This window comes from Pectinophora gossypiella, chromosome 18, assembly GCF_024362695.1.
Source record: "Pectinophora gossypiella chromosome 18, ilPecGoss1.1, whole genome shotgun sequence".
Lineage (NCBI taxonomy): Eukaryota > Metazoa > Arthropoda > Insecta > Lepidoptera > Gelechiidae > Pectinophora > Pectinophora gossypiella.
The window spans coordinates 11,264,353-11,275,532 of NC_065421.1; the positions used below are offsets into that span (position 1 = coordinate 11,264,353).

At 38.5% G+C, this 11,180-nt stretch overlaps 1 protein-coding gene across 1 annotated transcript; it reads left to right on the forward strand.

Moving 5' to 3' along the window:
- The first annotated feature begins 42 nt into the window (after positions 1-42).
- Positions 43-10,656, forward strand: LOC126375210 (tryptophan--tRNA ligase, cytoplasmic). The gene is made up of 9 exons (XM_050022106.1): positions 43-153; positions 544-664; positions 825-893; positions 1,497-1,656; positions 2,185-2,367; positions 3,686-3,863; positions 8,674-8,880; positions 9,381-9,512; positions 10,079-10,656. The coding sequence occupies exons 2-9, from the start codon at positions 550-552 to the stop codon at positions 10,238-10,240; spliced, it is 1,206 nt and encodes a 401-aa protein (XP_049878063.1). The 5' UTR covers positions 43-153; positions 544-549; the 3' UTR covers positions 10,241-10,656.
- The last annotated feature ends 524 nt before the right edge of the window (positions 10,657-11,180 follow it).

Below are 11,180 nucleotides of genomic sequence, written 5' to 3' on the forward strand. Positions count from 1 at the left end.
AATAAATACTTTAGACTTAAGTAGTAGGTAGCAAAGTCAAAACGCTTTTGACAACTTGTCGAGTTGTGAAAGTGCGGCTGATCGATGTTGGTTTTTTGTTCGAAATTACATCAGCTTTCTGTAAAAGTATTATTCTGACTGAATAGAATTACGGTAAGTTTCGATAGTTCTAACTTCGACATACCAGATTTACCTAACACTTAGTCATATGTGAATATAACCTGTGTAAGTTTGGAATGATTTACTTCATAATTTCCGCAATAATAATGGGAAATAGTTGAATTAATTAGATGTAAATTGCAATAGCAAGTGTAACAATTGTTTACAGAGTCTTTAAAACATCAAATATGTATCTTAAACCCAATAAATATCATCCATATGATTGTCAACACCTTGGGGTAGGTCTGGTGTGATAAGATTTCATTTGTTGAATCGAATGTGTTCTTATCTATACATAAAACACACGTCATCTTGTCCATAAGGTTTGACGAACGTATATAACTTAAACATTCCACTAGTAACATGAATACTTACTTTTTTCAGTTTAAAATGACTGAGGAGCAACTAAATAATTTGTCTGTGAAAGATGAGGATGATGATGTAGTGGATCCATGGACTGTCACAGGGAAGTCAGAAACTGGCATTGACTATGACAAATTAATAAGTAAGTACCTAGTAATTAATAAAAAAATATATTCAGTTCTTTTTAAAATATATTTATAATATTCGGTGGCACTGCTGGTTGTTGGACCAAGGTTTTATTAATAAAATCATTATTTAGTTTTTCATCAACTTTGATATTAATTTGAGGGTTCTTATTTCAGAAAGATTTGGCAGCCAAAAGATAGATCAAGAGTTAATAAATAGATTCGAAAAGGTCACTGGGAAGAAAGGTAATGTTGCTAACAGTTCCTTTTATAAATGTTCTATAAAAAAATACAATAATATAGAAATAAAGCTAAATAAGAGATGAGGAGATAGCTAAGAAAGAGGTGCTATGTGGTCTGCTTTTAGGCATATAATTATATAACCATTAGTATAACCAAGAGGTAACCCTGCCTGACATCCCACCATAGCCTCCCTTTCTTACTTTTTAAAACTGCCTTACGTCCCATTTATTAACCATCCTCCATTCATACCATAAACAATCAAATTCCCATTCATTATCCTTCCATAGTATTCTCACTTTCCTACATAATATTATATATATGCCACACAGCACTTCTGGCTTAGCTATCATCTGTACTATTTTTCTATGGATTTGCCAGTGTGCATTGATGTATATTATGTTACTACAGTACCTGTATGTCACAATAAATGTGAATTTTTTGGGATGTTTCTTAACTAAAAGTTAATTTTTTTATATTTATTTGTTTGTCTGTGTATTTTTAATATTGAAAATATATTTATTTTGTGCAAGATAATCAACAAAATAAAAACAAACAATTGGTGTAGTAGAGTATTTTAGGTTAAACAATGTTCCCTTGACATTCTAGCACACCCGTTTCTCCGACGTGGCATATTCTTCTCTCACCGTGACTTGCACAATATTCTGAACTTGGCGGAACAAGGCAAGAAGTTTTACCTCTACACCGGCCGGGGGCCCTCCTCGGAGAGCATGCACATAGGCCACATGATCCCTTTTATGTTTACAAAGTAAGTGCTATAAATATATAACTACTCCTTAGTCACAGACAGCACCTTATGCCGCCTGCATGGTGGAGGAGACAGCAGTTTATGTTCTACTGGAGTGTGGAGGCATGACAGGGTGCCGCCCCGAGGTAGTCAGCAATATGAGAGGATTGTTAGATTTCCTTGGGGAATCAGGCTGGCTGGAGTGATCCAGCCGTCTCAGGTATCACGCAAAATAGGCGCTCAGAAGTCAACTTAACTTTATTCAAAACACAATTCTTTAAATTCTTTATAAGACACAACATTTGCCTTCTCTTTAATTTGTGTTCAAGAACTTATTAGAAGGGTGAATATTGCATTATAAAAGGCAGGCAGGTATGTAGTGCTTCAACTGGGCTGATTTTATCATCAGAGAGAACCAAAGCCCTATATAAAATACACAAAAATAAACATAAATTTTCTTATAAATCAACAAACAAATTAATAAAATATGTAATATGTATGTATTAATATAATGTTTTTTTTTAATATACATAAATTTTCTCTTCACAGATGGCTACAAGACGCATTCAACGTGCCGCTGATTATCCAACTGACTGACGATGAGAAGGCCCTGTGGCGCGACATCAAGATAGAGGAGGCGCGCAAGATGGCCTACAACAATGCTAAGGACATTATTGCTGTTGGATTTGACGTTAAAAACACCTTCATATTTAATGATCTCGACTTTATTGGGTATGTAAAGGTTGGCAGTTGTAAGAAATTAGTTAAAATGCTTGTTACCATCACACCCCCGACCCCCGTGGTCCAGTGGTTGAGCGTTGGGCTCACGATCCGGAGGTCCTGGGTTCGATTCCTGGTCATATCACAAAGATGACTTTGCGGTCCCTAGTTTGGTTAGGACATTACAGGCTGATCACCTGATTGTCCGAAAGTAAGATGATCCGTGCTTCGGAAGGCACGTTAAGCCGTTAGCCTCGCACATCTCTCTCGGCAACTCTTCACTCCCACTAGCGGATGAACTAGGTTTACCTTAATTCTCCCCCTCCCCGTCGATCTTACTTTAGTCTTCAATATCAATAACGTTAAAAATTAAGCAAAATTTTGAAAAAACCCACGACGGTAAAAATCTCATCGAAAAAGAATAAAATAACTCAAAACCCCCGACTTAACCCAATTATTATGTAACGAAATATTATAATAGACTAGAGTTGATATCTCGAGAAATCGGTAATAGATATACTTAAGTACCTAAACAATGAATATGGATGTTTACAGTTTTTTCCTAACGTGTCTGTTTCTCGAAGATATACTTAAATGTAGCAATAATAATTTTACCATAATACATAACCGAGGAATATCCGTCGGGGGCTGCCATTAACCCAGCTAAAGTTTTTCTAGTGATGTGAATACAATTGTAATTATAATTGTAAGTAATGTTTTACTTTTGCACAAACGCACACACAAACATCTCTCACCCTAAACGCATATACCTGCTCCGTTCCGTCGTGGGTAAAAATGTAGTGTATGAAGTGTAACGGGTGGCCTTACGTTCTTTTTCTACTCCTCTACTTTAATCTGGCATTTAAATAACCAAAAAGTCTAATATAAGTACATACATAATTAAACTCTTTGAAAAAGTGTACGCTCTATGGCCTATAAAAGCATTGTTTACAAAGTGTAACTGTACTATAATGTCGCCAAAAAAGCATTGTTGTTGTTTTTTTTTTTTGACCTGGAAACTGGCACCTTTACTTTGTTTGGTGCCATAGATATACTATAAAAAAAAAGTATACATTTGCCGCCATTTTCCCGCGCGTTGGAAAATAAATTGGAAAATTTTTGTTTCATTTAAAATTACGTCGTCGTAGAAAAAGTATTGTATGCAACGTTGTATAACTAGGTCAAAAAATGCTCGTGGCGTCTCTTATTGCGATGTTCGCCAAGGCTCACATCGCAACTCACGCCACTCGCATTTTTTGACCCTTCTTATACAACTGTTGCATAAAATACTATTATTCAATGATTCAATGTCTGTATAAATTCATTCTAGCCAATGCCCAGCGTTCTACCAGAACATGCTGCGGATACAGAAGTGCGTGACGTACAACCAGGTGAAGGGCATCTTCGGCTTCGGAGACTCTGACGTCATCGGCAAGATCACCTTCCCCTCCATAGAGGCCGCGCCCGCGTTCTCAACCAGCTTCCCTTTCATATTCGATAACAAAGTTGTGAGTATTAATATAATAATAATAATAATAAAATATTTATTTCAGATTCTGCATCCATATAATGTTAGTTAAACAATAGAGACTTACGAACTATGTTAGTATATTAAATTAAATGACATTACTTGGCCACACGGCGTATAGGTAACACGTGAGTCATAACCCAGTGTTTCCAGAATGGGCCATCCATCCTCTCTGCTACGATTCTTAGAAGACTGTTGGCGCTGCCACGTACTCTCGTTATTAGGGAACTGACTCGCTTGCGAACGATAGCATGGAAGCCATCAGTATGCGCATCAGCAAACATTGCAGACGCACTACAGTAACGTGGAAGCCCCAACAATGATCTAAACACATTGTTATATAGGACCCGCAGAGCGCTGTAAGCTTTTTGAGTAAAGTTGATCCATATGCTGCAGGTGTAAAAAGATTGGCAGTATGCCTTAAACAATGTAATTTTCACTTCTTTAGTACACCGAGCAAACCTACGAATCAACATATTACTCCTCACTGACAACGCCCTACGTTCCCTCTCTATGTCCATGTCATCATTTTGCGATGCAGTGACCCAATGCCCCAGATATTTAAATTCTGACACTATTTTCAGAGGAGTGCCCTCAAGAGTGACCGGCGGCGGTACATATTGTTGCTCTTTAGTACCTACTCTGAAAATCAGCAACTCACTCTTTTTGGCGTTATATCTGAGGCCATGGACCTCCGCGTATCGCTCACAAATGCCGATAAGCTTCCTCAGAGCGCTAATTGATGGGCTCAGCAGCACCATATCATCAGCGTAACTTATATTATTAACGAAATTGCCGTCAATGGAGCAGCCAACCATGGCGCCGCTGAGCTCACCAATAAGCCGGTTCATATACAGGCTAAAGAGCTTAGGTGAGGTCAGGCCACCCTGCCTCACCCCGCAATCCAGCCCATACTCACCAGATACTGAGCCCGCCCAGCGCACCATATTTATCTGGTTTGCGTACCAATATTTAAGTAACACTGTCATTTCGCCCGGTAATGTCGTGTCTTCTTGTAGCTTCTTCCATAAAAGGTCATAGGAAACCAGATCGAAAGCTTTAGACAAATCAAGAAAGCACGCATAGACAGGTGTTTTCCTGTCAGTATAGTACCGGACAGTATGCTTAAGACATAACACCGCTGTCTCTGTAGAGAGTCCTGCCCTAAAACCAAATTGTGCATCATTGAGTTCCAAATGATTGTCCAACTGCTTGTCAAGCATACTATCCAGTACCTTTGCTACAATAGTGGCTAACGAAATGGGCCTATAGTTATTGATGGAAGAGGCATCTCCAGTACGGTTCTTTATTACTGGCACCACTACAGTTTTCATCAGGTCGACCGGAAGGTAAGTATGTCTGATGCAGAACGTATAGAACATCGCTAGTACTCTGGGCAGATGTACACCTGCATGTTGCAAATGTTCAATGCTAAGGGAATCATGCCCAGGTGATTTACCTCTTGTCATACGTCTCACCACATCCGCCACTTTTTTTGCTGTAAATCTAATGTGCGGTTCGTTAGAAGATACCTCACTGGATAGAACCTCCCCCTCCGCTCGACCCAATGGAGACACCACTTTAAAATGATTTTTAAACAATTCAGCAATGTCGGCAGGCTCACTAACACCCTCTACGCTTGCTGGTAGGCTCGGCTTAACATTAAGCTTGTTTGTTTGTTTCCAGAAGTGCCCGAAGTTTTTATTTGCATGATATGATGCTATGATATCCATTTTTAGTTGGTCAGAGTTATTTTGACACCATTTAATTTTCTGTTTAAAAGCTTTTCGCGTAGATACCATCTTTTCATAAATTTTACCACTTTTAGGTTTGCCATACAAATGCCAATTTTGAAATGCAAGCCGAGCCTCAGCATGTACTTCTGTCACGTGTTTATTCCACCCAACAATATGTTTTTTATTATTTGGTACTGTTTTTACATAACTGTGCTTTGCCGCGTCACTTAATATATTAATAATTTCGAAATACATTCTATCAATAATAATTATATGTTCTAAATTAGCGCAATATCTATCACAACATTCTGTAAGTTCCATTGGAAAGTCTACATTTCTCAATTTTCCATTACAATATTTTTCATATGCCTCAATTTGTTGTAAGTTTCTTTCCCCCCAAACTATAGCATTACGTTCAGCCTTATTACTTTTTATTTTAGCCTTAATAATATTTAAATTACACGTAATTTCCAAGGGGAAATGGTCAGACCAAAATATATTGTAATGTATCTTAGTATCTATTACAGATTTCCAAGCTACCTCTGACACCAGACAATGATCTAACCAGCTCCTCGACCCAGTTACGTCAGAAACAAACGTGTATGATTCCGACGAAACTCCTAGTAATTCAATGTCCGCGCAATGCAAGTCTTGTTCTACACAGAAGTTCCTTAGCTCATTCCCGAACCGCCCACCGGGCTGAGCATTAAAATCTCCCAGTATAAAAACACTGTCGCAGTCACAATCTTCAATAATGGCAGCCAACTCACCCAAACAATCTGTAAACTCAGGAATATTTTTGGCCGAGTCCGTCGGCATATAAACTGAGAATACCAGTATCGAACGATCCGTTAGCACCATTTTAATTGAAGTTATACGCTCACTTTTACATAGCACTACCGATACCGCCTTGAATACACTTTTGCGCCATAGTAACGCTACACCTCCATAAGGACGTCCTAGAAGAATTCCATCTCCCGCATCCACCGCTGATTTTCCAGTATATTCAAAATCTGGATGAACAGTATTCAGTAAAGGAATGTCATGCTCCATAAGCCACGTTTCTTGCAGTGCTATAATATCAGCTGTTCGACATAGCTCCCGTATACAACCGATCGCCGTGCGGACCGATTTACAATTAAAACTAATTAATTTTACATGATCATCTCTTTTATCCATTAACGGTATTATGAACCCCGTCATTCAGTATATCACCTGTTTCCCGGTTATAATTATAATGGCTACGATTAAAATAAATAAATCTTCGGAAACGTATACCTTCCGGCCATAGGTCGTCATTCAAAAACATACGTATCTTATCGTATGGTACAAAGATTTTGTATGCATTATAGCGTTTTTGCTTTTTCATATTAATTTTCTTAAGTGTGACAGTAATACTGGTTTTTTGGGATATATATTCGACAATATCGGTCTCAGTTGTAGCTACGTTAACATTATTAACGAAAAGCGGAATTTTCATGTCCGCAGCCTTAAACTTTCCCTCCGGTTGAGTCACAGCCTTGCCCTTAGATCCAATAAAACGATTTCTCAGCCGTTTCTTTTGAACAGTTGTCCATTCGTGATCCTTAGTCTCCTTTTTCCATGTCTTTTTATCATTATTGACTATGGTCGCAAGCGTTATTGGCTTGGGCCATACACCCTCGGCACAAGTACCGTCACCGCTGTTATTCACCGTCTCTCGCGCACCAGTAGCGCTTGATTCTACTATCTCTGTCTGCTTATCTCGTCCGAGCGGGGATTCTATTGATGCAATATTACTACATACTCGTTGGCGTGAAGGAGACAGCTCGTCGTTTGCCAGTTGTGACTTTGAATTGCACTTGTCGTTACGAGTATCAGCTGTTGTAGCGGAAATGTTATTGTTCGGGCTAGAAGTATTATGACGTTGAGGATTTATTTTTTCTAATATGTGCGGTAGTCCCATAGGCCCACTGTCGAAACAAAAACTTTCAATTTTCCCACTACCTCCTCCTCGTTTTCGGTTAACATTTAAATCAATCGTATTGTTTATAAGTGATACTTGTTTTATATTTTTCAGGTCGTTTCTTATATCACTTAGCTGCAATTCTGTTACATATGTATCTTTGATATTTCTTATATCGTTTTGCATAGCTAGAATATCCCTCAACAATCTAGTGGCATCGATGTGATCAAAAGTCACAGGCGGGAGTTTGTGTAGTTCTTTTGCTACAAATATAGGTACAAGCTCTGGATCGACTTGCTTAAACACCGAAATCACATCATAAAGCTCCCTCTGTGATTTTCCATTTCCTTTTCTAGATATCTTTCGCTGTCGCGTTGCCACCGAATCATAAAGAAGATTTTTGGCCGTTTCAATATCTTCCACCGAGAATGCTGATACGCATAATCTCACCAAGTCTTCTTCATTCATCACATCCGCTTTATTTTGTATAAAAGCTAACAGTTCACTGATCACTATATTGCAAGTTGTGCACTTAATCACATTAGAGGCCATTGCCCTCGGCGTGAATCACACACACACAGTAACACGACCGCTCATAGGCGCGTGCGTCAGCTGACTGATTATTAATGAACTACAAAATTCAATTACATACATCACATTTAAGCTCACGACAAATAACCTAAAATGGGGGTGGCAAAGGTACAATTAGTACCCACACCTCACTGAGCTATATATAAGACCAACGTGAATTCAAAATTTAATTATCTATACATTGTTTGTATTTGTTTAACAGCCTCGTTGGTCTACTGGTTAGAGCGTTAGGCTCACGATCTGGAGGTCCGGGTTCGATTCCCGATGGGGACATTGTCGAAATCACTTTGTAAGACTGTCCTTTGTTTGGTAAGGACTTTTCAGGCTTGAATCACCTGATTGTCCGAAAAAGTAAGATGATTCCGTGCTTCGGAAGGCACGTTAAGCCGTTGATCCCGGCTATTAGCCGTAAAAACACCTCCACCAACCCGCAGTGGAGCAGCGAGGTGGAGTATGCTCCATACCCCCTCCGGTTGATTGAGGGGAGGCCGTGTCACTATCTGTATTGATTTTTACAGTTGCCCTGCCTAATCCCGTGCGCCATAGACCAAGACCCGTACTTCAGGATGACGCGTGACGTCGCGGCGCGGCTCAAGCTACCGAAGCCCGCACTTCTCCACGCCGCCTTCCTCCCGGCCTTGCAGGGTGCGCAGCACAAAATGTCTGCTAGCGATCCTAACGCTTCCATCTTTCTCAATGATACAGCGAAACAAATTAAGAATAAGGTAAGAATTTACACAGCATAACTCAAAAACACTAAAATCACAACACAATACGTGAGTTATACAATTGTATTGATTTATAATTCTATTATTATTATAGTCATGGTATTTCTGGTAAGTTGATAATAATTGTACTTAAATGAATAATTTTATTACAAAGCAACTGGAAAAAACGCAAAACTAAATTAAAAAGCTCAATTAAAAATGCTCTCGACCGAATGTGCCCATCACGCTTGCAGCGTTACTTATTACAGCGTACTTATTACAACTCTAAAATCGGGATAATGTTATGATGATGAATAAATAAACATTCTTTATTGAAAAAAAAATATACCATGAACTGTATAGTGACATGTAAAATATTTTTTAAATACTATTGAACAAATGACTTATGAAACTACGAGTACAATGTCCAAACAAATAAGTGTTCCTGAGATAATGTAAAGTGTCATTTGACTAGGTTGTCGATTAACCTATTGCAAACATTATTATTTACCTTCCAGATAAACAAATACGCTTTTTCCGGCGGACAAGCGACGGTTGAAGAGCACAGAGAAAAGGGTGGCAACACTGAAGTGGACATCTCTTACAAGTACCTCACATTCTTCCTAGACGACGACGAACGACTAGCACAGGTCAGCTTCTACACTTGAATTAGGAATTTGAATATAGAATGAGAGCAGTGCCGTGTTTATAAAAACTTACAAGTCTACACGTTCACAAGCTACAAGTCACTCACAAGTACGTGTAAATTACAAGTAGAGGAATTGTAAAATATACTTGTGAAATAAATATTGACACTTGTAACATGTAATTTACATGTGTAGTTTTGATAAACACATTCTTGTAATAATGAATTTTTTTACAAGGATTTTTTTTGTAATACAGAGCTTGTAAGTTTTGATAAACAAGGCACTAGACAGATATATAGTACATCGCCTAGCATGAAAGATATGAGAGATGTGTCTCTTTTGCACTCACGGTAAACAGCTTAGTACGAAAGAGACGAGAGAAATGTCACTGTAATAACGCTACGTTAATTTAACTTTTTATTTTATTTGGAGTAGTTACAGACTAGTTATGCACTAAGTTAATTCAATATGCATAAGACGCTAATAAAAAATACTCGCTAATAGAGAATTTGCATATAGAATGCGGGATAAACGGGACTCACTAAAATCTTGCCATCTCTTTTACACAGATAAAGAAAGACTACGAATCCGGCCAGCTTCTAACAGGGGAACTGAAGAAGATAGCAATAGACACCATCACACCAATCATAACCGAGTACCAGGCGCGCAGAGCCGCGGTCACCGATGACGTCATGAGGGAGTTCTTCAAGATACGGCCCATACAAGTGTAGCTTACGTTTATGCTCTCCTGGTAGCGGCAGATGAAGAATCGTTCTTTAAGGACGCTAATAGGACTAGTTTGCAGAGCATTATGGGGTTCTTTTGTGAGGTCTATAAAGGAGGCAGGGCCATTAGAGAACATTTATAAAAAGTTAAGATTCCTTTCTAGTTCTCTCTTACATTTCTCTTACGCAGCAAAACTCAAAATGAACTTAACTAGAAAAACTTCAACCATCGTTTTTACAATTACAATCAAAAAGCAAAAGTTTAGCGAATTATTTGTAAACAGTGGTGAAATTATGAACCATTAGTTGTCATAATTATAAAATTTATGTTTTTGTAGGTGTTTTTGGTCTATTACAGAAACGACATGTAACCAGCAGGTCTTAAGTGCAACCAGTTAATTTATTACTTTGCAAGAAACTGATTGGACTTTTGCAGCTTATCGTACGTTCTACTTTTTTCGTTACGATGTCACTAACACCCTGTATAATGCATAATCTCTGCTAATTAGTCAACTTTGTTTTATAGTTATCAATGTGCAATTTTATACGATGTGTTAATGTGCAAGCAACAACAAAACCATTATAGACGGCGATAAAGCTCATCACTTATCACGTTGGTCTAACACAAATCTTGGTGGATTGTGGGTACTTAGTTCATCTTGCGATGGATGCCTCTGACTACCCCAATCGGGTTAAGTTGTGAGGTTATGTTATGTGTAAATACTTTGTCGTATAAAGTAATAAAATGTCTGTATTCTCACTCCCTCCTACCTCCCCCCTCTCCCTCCCTTCCCCCTCTCCTTCTTCCTCTCCCTCTGTCTTTTTACCTTTGTATAATAACTCTAGGGATGGTATTAATAAACTAATGTCAGCTGAGACTGCCTTCAAGATCATGCTAAAGAAATTGCTGCATGAGCAATAAGGCCGCCTGTTGTGCTTTCCTGTA

Excerpts from the sequence above, each read along its gene's own strand:
- LOC126375210 (XM_050022106.1), top strand. The coding sequence starts at position 550 with ATGACTGAGGAGCAACTAAATAATTTGTCTGTGAAAGATGAGGATGAT. Across the intron at positions 1,657-2,184 it reads ATCCCTTTTATGTTTACAAA|ATGGCTACAAGACGCATTCA; the intron begins GTAAGTGCTATA and ends TTCTCTTCACAG. Across the intron at positions 2,368-3,685 it reads AATGATCTCGACTTTATTGG|CCAATGCCCAGCGTTCTACC; the intron begins GTATGTAAAGGT and ends AATTCATTCTAG.